This window comes from Colossoma macropomum, unplaced genomic scaffold (assembly GCF_904425465.1).
Source record: "Colossoma macropomum unplaced genomic scaffold, Colossoma_macropomum, whole genome shotgun sequence".
Lineage (NCBI taxonomy): Eukaryota > Metazoa > Chordata > Actinopteri > Characiformes > Serrasalmidae > Colossoma > Colossoma macropomum.
The window spans coordinates 10,804,159-10,825,435 of record NW_023494791.1 but is presented as its reverse complement, the minus strand read 5'-3'; the positions used below and the strand labels follow the sequence as shown (position 1 = coordinate 10,825,435).

The window sequence follows — 21,277 nt, the reverse complement described above, 5'->3', positions numbered from 1 at the left end:
TCAAGTCTCCTTTTGTAGCTAAATAATCAGTTGTCAGAATATTTTTTTATTATTTATAACAGATATGTGAAGCTTACATTGCTCTCTAATACAGACAAACATTAATAGGTACAGTCAAAATTACAGTCAATACAATCACAGACAGAAACTGTCACAAGACAAGTAAAGGATGCCTTATGGGCACTCTTCTAATGGGGCAATACTAAATCCTTTAAAGCTGATGCGATCACACACCAACATCGTAGCTGATGCGCATCCCACACCAACATCGTAGCTGATTTAGCTTTATTTATAATATGAAGTGATAGAATGAAATTCCGCTGGCTGTCCCAGCAGCCCCTCACTGTCATCAAATTCCGACTGAAGACCCACCTCTTTGTGAAGCCTTTAAATGAACACTAATCTAGCACTTATTGATCCACTATATGAACAAAAGTATAGGAACACCTACACATTACAACCACAGGAGCCTTTATGAAATCTCATTCTAAATCCATAGGCATTAATATGAAGTTGGTTTTCCCTTTGCAGCTGTAACAGCTTCCACTCTTCTGGGAAGCTTTCTACAAGATTTTGGAGTGTCTGTGGGAATTTTTGCCCATTTATCCGGAAGAGCATTTGTGAGGTCAGACACTGATGTTGGACGAGCGGCCTGGCCCGCAGTCTCTGTTCTAGTTCATCCCAAAGGTGTTTGATGGGGTTGAGGTCAGGGCTCTGTGCAGGCCAGTCAAGTTCTTCTACACCAAACTCACCCAGCCATGTCTTTATGGACCTTGTTTTTGTGCACTGGGTCTCAGTCATGCTGGAACAGCAAATGTTCTTCTTCAAACTGTCCCCACAAAGGTGGAAGCGTACAATTGTCCAAAAATTCTTGGTCTGCTGAAGCATTAAGATTTCCCTTCACTGGAACTAAGGGCCAAACCCTGAAAAACAACCCCATAGCATTATCCCTCCTCCACCAAACTTCAAAGTTGGCACAATGAAGTCAGGCAGGTAATGTTCTCCTGGCATTCACCAAACCCAGGCTCATCCATCAGACTGAGAGACAGAGAAGTGTGATTCATCACTCCACAGAATACGTTTTCACTGTTCCAGAGTCCAGTGGTGGCACTTTACACCACTCCATCTGACGCTTGGCACTGTGCATTTTGATCTTAGGCTTGTGTGTAGCTGCTTAGCCATGGAAACCAATTTTGTGAAGCTCCTAATACGCAGTTCTTTTGCTGATGTTGCTTCCAGAGGCAATTTGAAACTCTTTAGCAGGTAATTTAACAGAGGATAGGCACTGTGCGCTTCAGCACTCGGCGGCCCCGCTCTGTGAGTTTGCGTGGTCTACCGCTTCGTGGCTGAGCTGTTGTTGCTCCTAGATTCTTCCATTTTACAACAACAGCACTTACAGTTGATGGGGCAGATCTAGCAGGACAGACATTTCACAAACTGACTTGTAGCATAGGTGGCATCCTGAGACAGTGCCTTGTTTAAAGTGCCTGAGCTCATCAGTACGACCCATTCTACTGCCATTGTCTATCGAGACTGCAAGGCTATGTGCTTACTTTTATCCACCTGTTAGCAATGGGTGCAGCTGAAACACCTGAATTCAATAATTAGGAGGAGTGTCCCAGTACATTTGTCCATATAGTTTATGTCTTGTGTTTGCACTTATTTCTATATTATGTGTCTTTATAGGTATCAGCACTGACTCTCATTTCTGGCAGAGTGTTATTTATACTAGCTAGGATACATTCTCTGAGTGGACGACAGGGCACATTTGTAAGTCACTCGCTGTAAATGTGAATGCAACCCCAGTCTGATGGCACCTGAAGATTGGTGGGCAAGTGATAGATGTGATGTTTCATTGGTCTTCGGCAGTGCTATACAAATATGAGAGAGAGAAAAAGAGAGGCAGGGCCGGGGAATAAGTGCAATAAAAGAAACGCTGGAGTCCGTTTGCTCCTCTCATGTTGTTCTCAATGTCTATTCAGGCTCAAATCTGCAGCAGAAATAAGTCTCATGCTCAGCCAATCATTCACTCACACACACACACACACACACACATCAATGCATTGTCTAGCACTCAAATAGTTCTACACACAACTACACATTTGTACATACATTCTCAGTGATTAGCTCACTCTCAATTACACTCAAGCACTCAAGCAGAAATGACCATGAAATAAACAAACACTCTCTGTCTCCATCTCTCTCTCACTCTCTTTCACTCTCACACACACCATCATTCAGAGAAATAATGGGACTCGAGTGTATTGTCAGTATTTGAAAAACTTTATTGCAACATGGTAATTTTGTTGTAAGATTGTGACAATTGAGAATAAATTATTATTCATATCACTGAGACCCAAATAACACAGAGCTTTCAGGACTCCTACTTTACATACACTGCATGTAGAAGTCCAGCAGACATGCTAGCCTTTGTTTGTGTGCAGCTTCTTCCATGCTCATATTCAGTACTATGCAAAAGTCAGAGACCACTCTTCATTTCTTTTATTTACAGTCAAAACGACCATAAAGGACAAGTTATTCATTATTTTTTTGAGTGTCAAAAAAGATATAGGATTCATTCTCCATTTGGAGTGGGAAACCATGTCGCAAAGGTTGCAGGGCTTAAAAAGATGCTTAAAATATTAGGCACAGCTCCAGAAGTCGGTATGTACATTTAGACAGTTGACCTAAGTTTAGATAATATTTTTCCCTTATTATTTCTCTGATTTTTCTTTTTTTTTTATCCAGTTTCATCATCACTCTACAAATGTGAAACAGCTCATCACAAACCAATTTTCAACATTGGAGAAATCATTTTTAATATAAAACAGTATTTTTAAGAGGTTTAAAAAAGGTTTAAAAAAATCATTAGTCACAGAGATTTTGGTCACTGGTGTTATCAGGACTCTTATATGACATTTTAACACAGTATTTTCAGCTCTATTGAACTGCTTGTTTGGGTCAAAACCCATCAGAGAGGAAGCATCGCAAGGCATGAGAAGGCAAGTTCACACTTGCTCACTATTTTTCATTAATTTATTAATAATTTTGTTTATCAGGCAGCACATAACTTCTGTGTGTCACCAGTATTATGTGCTTTAATGGCTGGGTAATTAAAGTTTTGTCAAAAAAATGCCAAATATAATTTTCACTACTGATTTTAAATAGTTGCACAATGTCATCTGACCACCAACGAGTTAGTCAATTTACAGAATCCTGAGTTTTAACCAGAATGTCACTGGAGTCACAGTCACTGGTGTTATATGAATATGGTGTAAAATATGTTTGGAATTAAGCTCTCCTTTTTGCATGTATGATAATAGGAGATGTTAATGGACATATTATTTAGTTTTGGGATGAAAAATTGTTTGTTTGTTTTTTTTGTAATGTATCCCCCTGAATTCCCTCTCCAAATGTAAAATGACCCAGATGGCTGTTGTTGGAAGAAGACATAATTTGAAAATGCCTGTTGTCCTTTCCATTGTGTGTAAAGTTCATGATGAATGGACTAAAAGAAACGGCCCAAAATGACTTGGACAAAAGTCTGGTTCCATTGACTTGCATTAAAAGTAAAGTAGGTTTTTCCCTTCTCCTGTAAAGTTACTATTTTGGAGATACAAAATTTTCTTTTGACAACAGCGATATGACAGAAAATTACACAGAAGCTGCAGCGCCTGAATGATATCATTTCTTTCTGTATTTTGTATGTCTACCCTTTGCTTTTATTACAGCTTCCATTCTTTTTGCTTTCAGTTTTTCAAACCAATCTGCAGGGATGTTTTCCCGTACCTCTAAAGTTCAGTCTAAGAAGTTGGTTGCACTCTGTGCTTTTAATGATCCAAATAATCCCAAACATATTCTATGATGTTAAGGGATGGACAGTCCATAGTTCTGAGAGCACCAGCAGCAGCCTGTTTTCTCAGTAACACCTTCTTGACAGCTACACATCCTTTCAGACCCATAGTGTTGAGCAAGCAGATGATTTTACGTAGAATCACCTCAGAAATATCTCCTGAATAACTGAATGGCCATCTTGACTGGCTATTAAATAAATTGACGGTGGTCTCTGTCTTTTGCACAGTACTGTATTTCTCAGGTCTGTATTCTGATTCTTGATATTCACTGAGTGCATAAGCAAGACATGAAATGACAAAGGAAAAATGTGATACATATACAAGAGAAATAATCTTTTTCTTGCAAATCACTTTGTAGGTGGAAATTTTTGTAAACAAAAAATAAATAACCGACAGCTTTATCTCACACAACTATCATTGAAATGCAGTGTAATCTCTCTTTCTCTGTCTCTCTCTGTCTCTCTCTTCCTCTGCTGTGTTGTCTGTCATAGCCTGTTTCTGGACCAGTACAGAGCCAGTCTGGTTGATGCTCTAAGGAGATTACTGCGACCTGATGTAAGTATGTGTGAGTGTGCATGCGTGTACTCTCAGTAATTAGTCACTGCGTAGTGATTGGGTGAGTAATGGAATGGTCGGATTAATATCTTGTAATACTTTAATACTTATTGTACGTAACTTGAATTGGGCTTTCTGGCCTATTTGATGCTCTGCACTAATCATAAAGCACACAACTTCTCCTCCCTGGCCCTGTGATAAGACCCGCCGCTGCCAGAGCCACGGCAAATGAAAAAGCTTCAAAGATAGCAACAGATTTGTATTTATCTTCAAGGTTTTTTTTCAAGTACAGCCTTTGATAGTGGATGTCTTTATATTAAAAAAGGGCAGAGCTCTCTCTCTCTTTCTCTCTTTCTCTCTCTCTCTCTCTCTCTCTCTCTCTCGCTCTGTGTCAGTGTTACAGCTGTGTGATCAAGCACATGCTGTGCAGCCCCAATGATCATTGTGATTTTCATGTTTATGTTTACATCTCTCTCCATCTCTCTCTCTCTCGTTCTCTTCCTCTCTTTCAGTAAATCTCTCCTTCTCTCACACTCCCTTTCTCTCTCTCATTCTCTCTCTTGCTCTCTCTCCCATTCTCTCCCTCCCTCTCTCTCTGCTTGTCTCCATCCCTCTCATTCTCTCTCTCACATTCTTTCTTTTCTCTCCCCCTCTCTCTGTTCCTCCCTCACTCTTTCTTTTTTCTTTTTTGCTCTCTCTCTCTACCTCTCTCACACACTCTTTTGCCCTCTCTCTCTCATTTTTGCTCTCTCCCTTTCTCTCCCTTTTTTCCTCTATGCCCTCTATTTTTTTCTTTTCTTTCTCTATTCTCTCTCTCACACTCTCACCTTTCATCTTTCTCTATTTCACTCCTTACTTTCTGTCGCTGTCTTCTCCGCCTCTTTTCCATCTCTCTCTACCCCTTATTCTTTCTTTCTTTCTTTCTTTACTCTTATTCACGCTGTCTTTCTCCCTCTCTCTTTCTCTCTCCTTTTTGTTTTTCCATCCCTCTGTCCCCCCTCTCTCGCTCTCTTACTCTTTTTTTTTAAATAAAGACCCTCACATATCCATACAGTTGCACATTTCAAAGGAGCTGATCAGTGATAGCTCTTCCTGCCGTGTAATGAATTAGGCTTACGGTTTAGGTGATGAAACGTTGGCTGATTATATCAAACACACAGTCCTCTCATCCCTGCAATAAAAACGATAACCCACTCAGGAATGAGAGAGATCTGTTTTTTCATGATTAAGACAGCTCTGGATAGAATATCATTAATGGCAGTGGCCAGCAGTCTGGCTGTGGTGGCCAAATGTCTGACTGCACTCAGGAAATCCAATTAATTTTCCTTTTAATGACTCTTGTTATTATAAAATGAAGTTGGACCAGTTGTCACATTTACACACACACTACACAGATTAACACAGCTGTGAGTGTGTGTGTGTGTGTGCGTGTGCGTGTTTCTAGCACACATCCAAACTTGAATTAAACACTAATGAAATATAAAAAAGAAAAAAAAAAGCAGAAGTGAGCCAATCCAGCGCTTGTTTTCACGTTTGTTGTTTGTTTGTTTCATTTGGACTCAGCCCACCATTTAATTAAAACAATAATATGATCAAAAAATATGAAATAATATTTAAAGCCGAAGGATTTCAAAGAAACTTTGAACCTTTGGGTAATCCTCTTAGCACGGCTGGCCGTCCAGGGCCCGTTGATCTATAAAGGGTGGGGATGCGCTTGCAGCCATTGATTGGATTAGGTGAGCTTTAATCTTTTTGTTTATTATCTAATATAATACCTGGGAGAAATCAAATAGAATGTAATGATGCAAACCACCACTTGCGGTGAGCCTTGTTTGATGGTGTTTCTGAGCCGCTGAGAGGAGGACGGTGGGCCAGGATGGAGACGACACAGCCGGATTGAGCTTAGCTCTTTAATCAGTGCTCATCACTTCATTCTGCAAGTGAAACTGCTGCTTTTATTTACAGAGGGAAACTTAATTTCAGCCGGGCTTTACTAATTATGAATTATTTTGACTTACTTTACCGTAATGGTAGAGTGTTGTAAGTAGTGTGATGTCTGATGCTATTGAGGTTGTATATTGGAGATCTTTTTCTCCAATCAGTATCATTTATCTCTGGGAAGATACTCATTCTCAAAATTAAAATTATTATTTTTTTACTCACAAGTCAGTTTAGTATTTCACTGCTGGTCTTCGGACTAACAAAGCTTGGAATGGATGTTTATTTAGAGCAGGGGTGTCAAACACAACCACTAAAAGGGCCATATTGAAAAATCTCAATCAGTGGGCCAGCTGTGTTTTTATTTCATTTTTACTTAACATTTTGCCATGACCCAAACTGGCCATTGTTTATTCAAAATATGCCAAAACTACAATGGCAAATAATAGGCACTGAATACTTAAATGATTAAAAAATGATGTTAAATAAAAACAAATTGTTTCATATAAAACAATAGACTACATTAGCTGTGGACAACTGTTAAACCTTTTTAAATGTCCCCAGTGTACAGCAGCGTTTTTAAAACTGCCCATTCGCTTGAACTAGACACCTGGCATGTGGTGCTGTCCCATAGATCATTGTTTGGGAGGGGGTGGGAGCCCACGTTACATTGCAGTGCATGCTGGGAAATGTAGTGCAGTTCATGGTGAAATGGGCTAATATTCATAGAAAATTAAAATGATTTTGCGGGCTGAATAGGATTGTACCACAGCCCTGACTTGGCCTGCAGGCCTTGTGTTTGACACATGGGATTTAGATTGTTTACTTATAACTTGGAATCAAATGAAAAACAAGCATTTGTTGATAATAATAAACTGAAGTAAATAATGTTTCTGGTGTATGTTTGTGTGTGTGCATCTCTGTAGGGCACAGCTTTAGTGTTTGCACCTACGAGGGGAGACACACTAACAGAATTCTGCAGACTGGCGGAGAAAGTGGGACTGTTTGTGTGTCGCTATGACAACTATGACTCGCACATTTGGGACCTGCACTTGAAGGTGAGTCTTAATGAACTAAAACTTGTGTGTGTTTTTACAGAAACTGAAAAGGCAAAACCTAAAACAATTTTATATACACACTGGGCCAAAGCACTGTGACCACCTGCCTATTATGCTGTTGGTCCTTCGCATACTGCCAAAACAGCTCTGACCCACAAAGGCATGGACTCTGTGAGACCTCTGAAGGTGCCCTGTGGTATCTGGCACCAAGACATTAGCAGCAGATCCTTTAGGTTGTGAGGTGGAGCTGCTGTGAATCAATCTTGTTGTTCCAGCACATCCCACTGCTGCTCGAATGGATTGAGATCTGAGCAAATTTGGACACCAGGTAACACCTTGAACACGCAAGCTTCTTACATTGCTCCAAGGTCCAGTTCAGATACTTGCAGGCCCAGCAAGCACTTTTACGTTTTTTTGATGGTTAGCAGGGACGCTCTGACCGGTCTGCAGCTATGTAGCCCCATATGCAGCAGGATGCAATGTGTGTTTTGTGACACATTCCTCCTGTAACCATCATTAAAAATGACTTGTGCCACAGTAGCCCTTCTGCCGGTTCAGACCAGACAGAATAGCCTTTGCTGCCCTCACACATCGATGAGCCTTGGCACCCACAGCTCTACTGTTGATAGTTTCTCCTGAATATGTGGTGCTCAGAAGAGGCTGGAGTGAAACATTTTCTTCTCTAATACAACCTTTTATAATAAAAGAGTAAAATACTGAACTGTTAGATCACAAGTACACTATGTGCTGGAAGCTCTTTGTGTCACCCATGTAGTTACTTGTGTAATTGTGCAGCCGGCTGGTTAAATGAAGTTAAATGGAGATTAAGTCAGTTTTTTTGACATATGACGACTGTCATTTGATGTACCTCTGGGGGTATGCATACCACAGTTTGGGAACCACTGCTGTAGAGGATGTGTTAACCATGGGCCATATTCAAAGTTTGGACCAATTAAAATTGTACACGGGCTGCATTTGTCCTGGGGGCTAAACTTAGGACACCCCTGGGCTAAGAGATGTGTTTATTTCTTCCCTGATGCTTATAAAGTTTTGGATGAAACTCTTTAGAAGTCCACACTCACAGCTCGGTTGCCAAACTATTGACAGGCGGTGATTGCCTTTTGCTGGTGGGACTTGACAACAGTTAAGAGAGGCTGGAAAAAGGTGATGTGAGCATGAACTGCAATTGTTTTTGCTATGTAAAACCACACTAACAAACAGTGCAGGACATGAACCCTTTAAGTTATCTCTTGAATAAAGTCACTCAAACCTCCAGCCATTGAAAAGCATAGTTTTGCTGCACTTACATGCTCCAAACTCTGAAGGTGCTGTTTATCGTGCGTATGTGTTTCTCCATCTCCAGCACTCAACCTCAAATGAAAACTTCTGACAGGTCAAACTCCTAAGTAAGTCCGAGCACAATGACGGGACATAAAAATGAGTGCTGGCCACTGCCCATGTCACCATGCCCATCAGCACAGTGGCTGGCCGGCAGTGGCTGTGGAGTCCAGCTGGTTAACTAACATTGACAGGATGGCTATGGCTGCCATTTTTAACTGTGGAGGAAGCTGTCAGGACCCATTAGGCCCCGAGGGCCTGACGGGTGGCCCTGCCCATGCCTGAGGAAAATGGGCCTGCCAGCAGGACCCTGGCACTGAGTGATTTGGGCCTTTTTTTGTTCATGGCCCTTTGAGTGGCCACTCTACCAGCGGCTGTGTGTGGCCAGAGGCAGGTGCTTGCGAAAAAATGGTAAGCAACCACTGGGGCTGCAGGGTTGGAGAGAGTGAATTTAGAGCTGTCAGTGGGCAGAATGAGGGAGAGAGACAGATGTGAAGCTGAAAGATGGTTAAAGGCGAGAGGGAGAGAGAGTTGGAGAGGGAGAGAGAGCTGTTTTCATTGTGCCTTTAATGTCCTTGCCCAGAACCTCATAATACAATGACTAAAGAGTCCCTGTATTATGCTGCCGTGGATTTATCTTTCACATCTCACTCAGTCAGCTAACTCAGAAAGGAATTGTGTGGTGAAATCATTTCAAAGTCTAATGTTGGACCTCTTCACTGTCCACATGTAATTATATTAACACAATAACTAAAGCACCTAGAGTGAATACCCTTTAGAGTGAGTAGTGGAATGGGAAACTGTGTGTGTGTGTGTGAGTGTGTATATGATGGAAATAAAAGATTGATGGATAACAGATATTACGTTCTGCATACTAAGCAAGTTTGGAAACCTTGTGCCATTCCACTTCCTCTCATATTGTTTTCACTATCTGCCTAAAATTGTTATTTATTCTGTTTTTGTATTTGTATATAATGTATTACATTACATTTACCTTACATTTCTCCTCACACCTGTATTTCGAAATTATGGGCAAACAGACGGGAAGTGTCATTCATTACGAAGTCAAAGAAAGTGTGTTTACCTTTTAATTTATCAATATATGCTCCATGAAATGTCTCAGAGGCATTCTGGGACAGTGTGCAGTTTGCACCTGACATCACAGCTGAGTAAAAATGAAAGTTTGGCAAGAACAGAAGTGCTTCAGAGCAAATACATGTGGCTTCATAATGACTCTGTGAATTTTACATTTTTATATTGTACCTGGCTCTCAGTAGCCACGTTTACATGGAGCTTAATAACCCATTAATAATCTGACTAATAGCTCAATCGGAATAGAATTACGTCCCTGTATACACCTCAATCAGAATAGACTAGTCTGATTGAAGCCATTAGGAATACAGTTTATTAGTTGTGTCTCATGGTGTCAACAAAACTCATAGCTTATGTTAGTGTTCTTCAGAGGAGGCGTGATAAATCACAGTTTACCTTGCTGGTTAATTGTTCAGAATGATGGAGAACTGCGCTGAACCAGGATGCAAAAATAAATGGAGAAAAATACAGAGGAAACACGGAAGTGATCCTGGAGTAATATTTTGTTTTAAAAATATGTTTTAGGCCATAAATTTACAACAAAACTATCACAAAACAATGTCTCAAGTATTAAGCAACACATTCATAACCATTTTGTGTAATAACTTAAAGGGACATGGCTTTTAGAGCCATTAATGCTTCGAATGTCTGGTTCCTAGTACTATAATGGTGAACAATTCTGACTCTGTAAATTTCTCTAGGAAGGGGCTTTTCACACGAACCACTCTGAATGACTTTGTTTACATCTAAACCATTGAATGGTTGAGTTCCACTTTAAGTGAGTTGTAAGAGCAGTGGGACGACAGCACAGACACCCTCAGATCTGCACCTTTTATCTACTTAGAAAAACTAATTACCAAAAGCTCGACTAAGTTACAAACGAGTAGGTATGACCACTGACTGGAAGGTTATTCCAAAGCCGCGGGGCTTTGTATAAAAAGGCTCTACCCCCTGATGTAACTTGATTAATTCTTGGTACTAATAGTGAGCCAGCACCTTGTGATCAAAAATTGCACAAGACACATTTAATGTTTTTTTTTTATTATTATTATTTTATACAGTAATTGTGCATTTTCTGTAGAGTTCTCTGTAGAGGATGTATTAACTTTACTTTTTTATATGACTCGGGGCGCCCAAACCTTTGCATACGACTGAAAGTATAATCTTCTGACTAAAGCATTTCTTGCATGTTCAAGTTTCTGTTGACACCTCGATCACAAACATCAGCACACAGGCATTCAAACATCCCAGCAATATATAATTTATATATTTATTTGTTTTACATTAATTATATATTTATATGTTAGCATGTTATTAGCATTTAATAAATTATCTGTTCACACTTTACCAGAAGTTCTGTCCATCTGTCGCTCAAAGCATCATGAGGTGTAGGAGTAAGGAGGATATGAATGTAGCATTCTCCCTGAGTTACACCTGCAAACACACACACACTGGCATGGTGCACCTGAAGGCTGATGGGGGCTTGCTGCACAGGAAACAGGACCACCTACTGTGCCACTGTGTGGATAATGATGATAACAGTGAGGGGCCATGAGAGCTGAGTCAAGTGTTCTACTACTGCCTCTGTGTGTGAGTGTGCCTTTGCGTGTGTGTGAGAGAGAGAGAGAAAGGGGGAGAGAGAGGTTTTACATGCACATGAGTGTGTGTGCTTCTTGGACATGTCAGCAGGATATTACAGCTGTGTGTGTGATAGCAGGACAAAGTGAAGTGGCCTCATCATATCTGAAGGTGATTAAGGCACAGTTCTTATCTTCTGATGAACACCCAGACTTGTGTGTGTGTGTGTGTGTGGTGTGTGTGTTTGTTTTCCTACATTTTCAGGGCAGAAATGTCCAGACTTGGGGTTTGGTTTAGGTCTAGGCTTACAAAAGTCTTATTATATATAGTTACATATTGTTACTGTCTTATCAAAGTCCTATAGTTTCACTGGACAGCTCAACACGCTGGGAGCAGAATGCTAACTGCTAATTCTGTCATGTCACTTATGGGCAGAAGAGAAGAATGTATATACTATTAAGAACTGGTGGTACCAATCTTTAACAGGTACCAACAGAGCTTCGGCACAGCTTTCCGTGGCCAGGAGTCCAAGAGAGCAAAATGCAAAATCTTGTATCTCCAAAATGGTAACTTTACAGGAGAAGCAAAAAACATACATATTTTAATGCAAGTCAAAATAACCAGACTTTTTCCCCCCCAAGTCATTTTGGGTTTTTTCTTTTGGTCCATTCATTGTGAAACATACGCACAATGTAAAGGGCAACAGGCATTTTCAAACTAAGTCAAAAACTGGAAAAATGGTGATACAAGGTTTTGTTCCGACAGCAGTGATAACTGTCTTTGCTTTCTCTGGGTGGGTGGGACAGCCCTCGCTCAACCACCCAGTCCCACCCCAACATCCAGTACAATGCTTGCCAACATGGCATCTGTTAACTTACATCACAGACTGATTAGAAAAAATAGTGAAAGAAAGATGAATAAGAAAGATTCTTAAAGTGTGAGGATGATATATGAAATAAACTTAGATGAGGTGAGAGAAAGAAAGAGAAAGGAGGAATAAAAAAGATAAATACCTGAAAATCTCTATTAAGAAGCATTTAGTTACTTTGGAATGAATACAAATAATAATGCAGTAAGTTTTATGTGTGTCAGTGTGTTTGTTTAACCTTTAACCTAAGCTCTTGGTTTGTCTAATCAATTTTTACAATTAATTCATGAAATACATCAGAAATGCTTTAACACATCTGTGTGATGTCTTTTGGGTTTTGAAATTAAACTTTGTTCTTCTGTCTAGTTCAAAAGACATCTTTTTTGAAAACAAGAAATTCCTTTTACTTATACATATACATATAAATAATACTTATACATATATCGCTGCTGTCTGAACAAAACTTCATATCTTCAAAATAGTAACTTTACAGGAGAAAAAAAAAAACTACTTTGCTTTTGATGTAAGTCAATGGAACCAGACGTTTTTCCAAGTAATTTTGGGCCATTTGTTTTGGTCTGTTCATCAAGAAATTTACACACAATGTAAAGGACAACAGATAATTTATGTCAAAAACTGAAAATTGGCAAAAATGGAGAAGAAGATGAAGATTTTGTTCCGACAGTAGCGATATGCATAATAAAAGCAAAAAAACATAAACGTTACATCTATGTTTATTTGCATTTATTATGCGCATGAATAGGTATTATTTTTACTTTTATTAATTATGTGCTCAGGTATCTAAGACCTTTGCACAGTATTGTATGTATGCGTGTATGTACGTTTTGTGTGTGTGTGTGAAAATTTTGAAAAATGATAGTGACAGACACTTTCCACACTACACCAAGTCCGACTATTTACCTATAAGCCTAAACAGACATGGTCAGTCCAGAGTTAATGCCAGATATTTACTTATGTGTGTGTGTGTGTGTGTGTGGTTGTTTGTGTGTGAATGTTTTCACACCCCCATATGTCTCTCACTCCTCAGCTGCAGTCTCTGATGTCCTGGAGATTGGGGTGTTTCCTTTGACCCCCAAAACCTCCCCACACATCCAGACAGTGTGTGGTGCTGATGGAAGGCAGGATGGTGTGGTGTGTGTGTAGGGGTGTGTGGGGCTGTGCTGTGCTCTCAGCGGTGCGGCGCTGCGGCGAGGGGGCTGCGTGTTATCCTCTTATCCCCACTGTTCTGGAATAGAGCCCCAGCAGCTGGAGGACTGCAAGCCGCCTGATAATGCCGCTATTTTCCGCCCGCCCGTCTTAATCTTGTTACTCAAATGGTGGTGAAGAGAGTCATGAATTTTAATTCTGACAGCTTCCCCCCAACACATACACAAACACATCACACACACCGCACACATTAACCTCACCCCTCCGAGTCCTCCCCTTTCCACACGCCCGAGCGTCTGTTCTCCACTCCTGCTTCATCCATCCATCCATCCATCCTTCTCTGGGGCTGGCGATTCAAACCTGCTGATGTTCAGTCCCTCTCTCTCTCTGAGGACCGGCTCAGAGGACGAGTAAAAGAGAAAAAAGAAGGGGTGAGGGGGCGAAAGTGGCAATAAAATAAATGACTTGCATCTCGGCAGCCGTGCGATTAACGTACGAGCCGATTTATGCAGCCACCCATGAAGCTGATTAGCGGCCTCTGATCAGGAGGAACAGCTTTGCTTGTTAAACTTTTCACCTTTGCAGGCTCGCCGTCTTTTTCTTACTCTCTCTTTTTCTTTCTTTCTCTCTTACTTTCTTTCCATGTCTCTACCTTTGTCTCTTGCTCTCCTTCTCTCTCTCTCACCCTTAGCTTATTTCTTATATCAGTCTCACACTTTGAACTTCCCTTCCTCTCTCTCTCTCTCTCCCTCTTATTTTCTTTCTTCCTTTCTCTTTTCTCTGACGTTTTTCTCTTGTTTCTCATTTTTCTTTCTTTCTTTTCCTCTCTCTCTCTTTTTCTCATTCTAAGCTTTTTCCTTATCACTCAGTTTAGAATTTCTTTCTTGCCTTCTCTCTCTCTCTCTCTCTCTCTCTCTAAGCTTCTTTTTTATATCACTCTCTAACAGTTTATGAATTTCCTTCTTATCCTCTGTCTGTCGGTCTCTCTCCCCCTCTCTCTGTCTTCTTTCTCTCTGTCTGTCTCTCTTTCTCTCTCTCTCTCACCCTAAGCTTATTTCCTGTATCAGTCTAACACTTTATAAAGTTTGCTTTTATTTCTTCCTCTTTCTCTTTTTTTCTCTTTTGCTTTTTCTTCCTTCCTTTCTCCCTTTTCTCCAACTTTTTCCTCTTCTGACTCTCACCTTTTTTCTTTCTGTCTTCTCTCTCTCTCTCTCTCTCTCTCTCTCTCTCTCTCTCTCTCTCTCTCTCTCTCTCAGCTTCTTTCTTATATCACTCTCTAAGTTTCTGACTTTCCTTCTTATCCTGTGTCTGTCTGTCTGTCTCTCTCTCTCTCTCTCTCTCTCTCTCTCTCTCTCTCTCTCTCTCACTCTCTCTCCATCACTCTAAGCTTTTTCTTGTATCACTCTCTAACAGTTTATGATTTTTTTTCTCCCCCCCCCTCTCTCTCACTCTCTGGGGTGTGGGATTTGAATGTGAATGTATTGGTCCCTGCAGTGGGTTTAGTGTTGGCCGGCTGGCCGCCCTGATTACCGAGGGGTCACGGGTTCAACCACCGGCCGCTGTGTAGAGAGGGTGGAGGGAGAGATAACACACATGAAGGGCAAGAGGGGAGTCTTTCATCTGTCCTCCTCTAGCCACTGAGGAGAAAGAGAGTGTGTGTGCTGGAGAGGAGTGTACATGTGTTATTACAGTGTTAGTACAGTGTGAATTTATCTGCTGTAGATGAGTTTTTTTTATTTCCCCCTCTGATCTGTCCAAGCTCTCCCAACCTATAAGAGGTGCTGTTATTCAGAGCTCTGTAATGATAATGAGTTGCCTCAGCCCAAAGGGGACGATACTACTTAAAAGTTTCAGATAACAGCAATAACGAAAGCATGGGGTAATTTGAAAATAATTATTTCTTACAAACGTAGAAGTTATGAAAGTGCAGATTCTAATTATGTAATTCATTATGTAACTGTGATTAATTATGTAATTTAATTTAGATCATGTAGCAAAACCACACTAATTAACGCTCAACTTCTAAGGGTTAAAATATGAATTTTCAGTTGAACATATAATTGCAGAGGGTTGAGGTGATGCCACACTGCTTCAAAGTTGTACATAAAACCCCAAATCAGAGGCCTCAATTTTGGTGTAGAGATGTAGTTTGTGCACTTCATTGTGCTGCTAACACTTTTATCTTTGACATAATAAATACTTGTTTTGGTCACCAGTCTCCAGCCTGACATACAGATGCACACATTGTAATAAAACAGATCAACTTCAGGTGCTTTAGTTACTGTTGTAGTGTAAAAGTCCTGTCTTGGAAATGCAAACTTTCTGAACGTAATCCTAAAACTGTTCAACAAAATTAAACAGAGAGCGCTGCTGGAGGGGAAATAAACATTTAGTATTGATTGCCTTTATTTAATTTCATAGCCATCTGCAGTGTAGCCATGTGCTCTGTATGAATACCTTTTAGTAATCACTTTGTAGCAAACTTTATAAGTAAAAGCAAAGTGTGAAAAGTTCAGAACAGTTTAGGGCTACTAGCCAGTAAAAAATGAGTGCTGGTAGGCCAAGTGCCAAAAAACAGCAAAGGTGGACAACATTAACTAGAATTGTTTTTTTTTACACAGCACAACCTACAAATTTTCGGGGTCTTTACTTGCATATCAGGGGCCCCTAGAAATTGCATAGAGTACTTTAATCATAATTTATTCAGTGCAAAATGAGATACTGGCAAGTGAAATAATTTTAAATCTACTCAGTGTATCTAATGTTTGCTATTACGAGACTGTTGTAGGAAGATTATACGATTATTCCACCTCTTTCTATTGTTTTATTGTATTAATGGATAATTTTATTTGTTTCAACAAATAATACTTCAAACAAACAATGAAATAACAAACAATGAAGTTTCACTAGATATAATTACTTTATTACTAAAAATGTCCAGAAGTAGTTGAATAATCTTACAACAGTCTCCTAATGAAAGAACATTAGAAATATTGAGCAGATTAAAAATGATTTTGCTTGCTAGGATATTTTTTGCTGCGATGCACTTGTGTGTGCAGCTCTGGTTCACTTCAGATTACACCATTTGGAATGTCTTCAGTTTTAATATGCAACCCAGATGTATTAATTTTGTAGCACTGCTTGTTGACTATTGGTTGTGCTTATTTCTCTCCTTCCCTGTATATGTGTGCTTCACACCACCTTCTCTAAGCACTGTGTGCATGTCAGTTTTGGAGGCTGTATAGAGGCTGTGATTTTCCTAACAGGATTGCACAGTGCTCGTGGAGGAGTGTGCGGGCCGGCCTGCGGGAAAGCCAATTGGTTGGGACAGGGCAGGGCTGCCGGGCAGCGAGCCGGCCCGCTGGCAGAGAGAAAGAGGGTGGCAGTAATGCCGCATTTCAGCTGTTAGCAGCAAGTGGAGCCTGGGGGCCTGTAGCACGACAGGGGTTTGCTGATGTTCTTCATGCAGACACCTCAGCTCTAAATGAGTCATTGTGAGGCAGTTAGTGTGCCTGTCCCTGTTTGCTCACTGTGGCTCGGGTGCTGTTGAGATGAGCCATGTATAACAAGGATGGAAGCAACAGGGGTTCAAACAAGATGCAAATAAATCAGTGCTGGCTTTTGCATGTTACTATTAAAGTGGTAGTTCTACAAAACTTACATTTACATGCTTTTATCCCTTACACTCAAATATGGCTGATCAGCCAAGACATGTTTGGCATCCAAAGTTTGTGTCTGCATTGTTGCACTGGAGCTACGAGGCCATTATATCTAACAAGTAAGAGAAGCTTATATTCAACAGCTTAATCATCACACAGTCGCCTTGAACTGGATCAAGCTATTAACTTCTCATTATGTAAAATGTTTGAAATGTTTGTATTATACTAAAATTGAATATTATAAACATCCAGCAAATTTTGAATGAAAAAATTAAACACAACATAATTAATAAAACATGGCTTGAAAATCACTAAACACAACAGTATGAGCAAGAAGAAACGAGTGAAACAGGCTCTACGTATGCAGGCGGTGCTGTAGACTCTTCCTGCTTTGTTTATGACTCAATAAAAGCATAATCTAGCTTTTATTTTGCAGCATCTTAAAGAAGAGAAGATTATTTTCTGTACTGCATCCAGGGAATGCTGGCTTAGCCAGATGAACGAATGAATGGACAAACGACAGGCAGACAGATGAACTAGCTCCCTAGCTAAGTTATGCTCTCCAGGTTAGCTTTTACTTAGTTGTTAACTTTCACCTGGTAAGTTTCTCTGACTTACAGTAGCTAGCTAAAGAGACCATAGGGGAACACAGTGCAGGCAGGACAACCCATATCAGCCTTGTGATTGATGAAGATATTGTCTACAGTGCCCTCCACAAATATTGGCACCCCTGGTAAACATGAGCAAATCAAGCTATAAAAAACATTCTTTATTTTTTATGCTTTTGATCTTTTATTCTAAATATTGCCAAAAAATCTAACCTTTATTTGAAGTACAATGGATTAAAAACAATAATATTAATAAATTTAAATGAAAATATCATTTAATTTAGGAATGGCAATATTTATGGAGTGCACTGTACACATGCGTAACCCAAGATTAGGACTGCCCAGTTTACACTGAAAGAAGGGAATTTGGCAAAATACACTGACTATTTAGTACTACTACTACTACTACTACTACTACTACTAATAATAATAATAATAATATCTTAATTTATTTATAGAGCACTTTTTTACAGGTGGCAGCTCAAAGACAGGTGATAAAGCTTAACAGTAATAGAAGAAACTATATTCTATTATTCTAGTATTAATTTAACATCATGTAAGACAATGACACTGATCAGATTAAAGAGATAAATACCAAGAAACGTAGTATACAGTAGAACACAGTCAGCCAGTTCAGTTCTTTTAAAACGGGAGTGAAATAAGCTCTTTTTGTTTTTGTTAGTATCTGTGCTGCCACATGTTGTAGAGTTGTAGAGGATGTATTGTTTTCTTAGGAAGTCCAGTAATAAGACCCTTACAGTAATCAAGTCTGCTCGTAACAAATGCATGAACAGGTTTCTCTGCGTCACTCTGAGATAGAAAAGGCTGAACTTTAGTGATATTTCTCAAATAATAAAAAGCTACTTTAGTGACTGTGTTTACATGCGGGATAAAACAGACCCAGAGTCTAAGATCACACGCAGGTTTCATACTTCAGGTTTGGTTTACGAAGCTAAAGAACTGAGCTTCTCATAAAGCAGCTTTCACTGAGTTTTAGTACCAACAATCAGTATTTCAGTTTTTTCCTGATTTAGTTGTAGAACATTTCTCAAACACTGAGAAATATCTGACACACAGCTGGTTAGCCTGTCTACAGAGTCTTGATCATCAGAAGGAATGGAAATGTATTATTATGTGTCATCAGTGTAGCTATGAAAATTGATATCATGATATCTTGTGGGACTCCACAAGCAAATGTTAATTTTTTTGATGAATGATTTCCCAGTGAAACCAAGAACTGTCTATTCATTAAATATGATTTAAGCCATTCTAAAACTGTGCCTGAGAAGCCTATCCTGTACTCAAGATGGTGGAGTAGAATCTTTTGATCAATGATATTGATCAAAAGCTGCACTAAGGTTCAGTAAGACCAGAATAAAGGGGCTTTGTGCATCAGTGCTAAGACAGAGGTCATTCACAACATGAACCAGTGCTGCATCTAGTACTATGGTTAGAATGAAAACTTGATTGAAACGTCTCAAATAACTTGTTTGATATTAGATACAATTTTATTGTTTGAAAACAACCTTTTTGGACTTTACTTTAAAAAGGAGGTTAGAAATTAGTTTAAATAAATTATTTAGAAAACTTATGCTACTCTTTTTTCACCAGGGCAGCTTTAAGAGCATCTGGAAAAAAAGCCCCTGTTGACAGAGAACAGTTTACAATAGCTAAACATCGTCTTGAAAACAATCAAAAACCTTCCTAATGAGTGAAGTAGGAACAGGGACAAGATTTATCGGATATTGGAAAGTCAGTGCTTTGTACATGTGTATTTTGTGCCCACTAGTGCAAGTTTAACCAACATAGATAGAAAACATGGACTGACTGGAGCTTTAAATAATCTCAAATAGTCTTTCAACACTCTATGGCACAACTGACCAAAGCACAGATACAGTTCAGGCCTCATGATGCTGCTACTGCTGTTTCAGCCATGCATTATATGTGTGTGCATTTTTATAGATAGCAGTAGGTCAAACAGTGTCACGGACATTAACATTTTGGGTAAGCAGGAACATTGTGTATTTTTCACTGAATTGTCACTTTAAAGGGCCCATATCTTTATCATCACCAACTTTTGAAATATACTGTTCATTCCTCAGCCCATAAGTTATGGAAGCGAAACTGCAAAAACAGTCCATTTTGAACTCACTGTGTTTGTGATTTCACCAAAAACGAACACAATAACATACATCTGTTCAGACTACAGCAGTTTAGCTCCGCCCATTTACACTGAAGTTATAAGGAATGTTTCAGCATAACCTGCTTTCTGAATGAGGCACAATACAGTGAAACCAGTTAGAAGAGAGGTTGTTTGCATATAAATCTTGAAGACAAAGTAAGAAAAACTAATTGTAAACAAAAAGTAATTTTAAGGGATAAAGAGAGGCTGGAAAATGGTCATGTAAACCTACTTGGTTTGCATAACATCTCACAAACACCAGGGGAAAAAAAATAAAATGCAGGGAAAATGTAGGACCTGGCCCTCAGCAGGTCAAGCAAAGTGATTGAATAACTTCTCAGGATCCTTGTTGATCTTTGTTGTGTGTGTTTCAGATGAAAACCGAGGGGAAGGACGTGTACGACGAGAACATCCACTATCCTGTGCTGCTCACGCTCACCCACAGACCAAGTCCAGGCCTGCTGTGAGCCTGGCAGTGCCAGCCTGCCCTGCTGTGCCACCCACTGGCTCTGCCACTGTGACCTCCAGGGGTTTACTCAACCTAGCCTTTTTCACTCCTTTAACCACAACGTTTTTAGGGTATTGTAAGCGTGTGGGAGTGAGAGAGTGTGTGTACGTGTGTGAATGTGTGTTGCAGTGTATGTGACTGAGTTGGTGTGTGAACTCATGCCTGACCTTGTTACTGTGCGATAAAAATTGTGTGAAATTTTTAAACAGAGTCATGGCCACATGGAACAGAGCCATCCTCACAAACTCGCTGAATACTTCCAGATGTATTCAGCACAACGGAAATATCATTCAATGCTGAAGTGCATACCATCAGTTTTGAGTCATTGACTTATAACAGATGTTAACTTATAGTGGAATTCCACCGATTCTTCAAAATTTTTGCGTAATCCAATTGTTGAGATGTAAACAAAGTCATTCAGAGTGGTTTAATGTGAAATGGTGCATTTCAGAGAAACCGACTCTGATTTCTTTACAGTGGTGGTGAAAGGAACCAGGGTTGTGATGTTAACAATACAAATATATCTATTTTGTTTACTATCCAAAATGACCAGTGATTCACCACATATCTTCAGAGTTTTATGTGTAATGTTGATGATAGTAAAATAATGGTAAATCTGAGAAAATAAGCTTTCTTTGATGGCTATTTTGCCTTACAGTGCCCTGCATATCGCTGCTGTCGGAACAAAACCTTGATCTCAATTTTTTTCTTCATTTTTCAGTTTTGGGCATAATTTGAAAATGCCTGTTATCCTTGGCATTGTATATAGATTTCATGAGGAATGAACCAAAGGAAATGGCCTAGAATGACTTGGAAAGAAATACGGTTCCATTGACTTACATTAAAAGTAAAGTAGGTTTTTTCCTTCTCCT

The 21,277-nt window shown here is 39.7% G+C and overlaps 1 protein-coding gene across 1 annotated transcript in view; it reads left to right on the top strand.

Moving 5' to 3' along the window:
* The window catches only part of camkmt (calmodulin-lysine N-methyltransferase), a 164,783-nt gene extending 143,758 nt beyond the window's left edge, over positions 1–21,025 (top strand). Inside the window, exons 9-11 of the mRNA XM_036573831.1 lie at positions 4,346–4,409; positions 7,274–7,405; positions 20,272–21,025. Of these exons, the coding sequence (XP_036429724.1) occupies positions 4,346–4,409; positions 7,274–7,405; positions 20,272–20,364 (289 nt within the window). The 3' untranslated portion in view covers positions 20,365–21,025. The remainder of the gene's footprint in view (positions 1–4,345; positions 4,410–7,273; positions 7,406–20,271) is intronic.
* Positions 21,026–21,277: the final 252 nt, after the last annotated feature.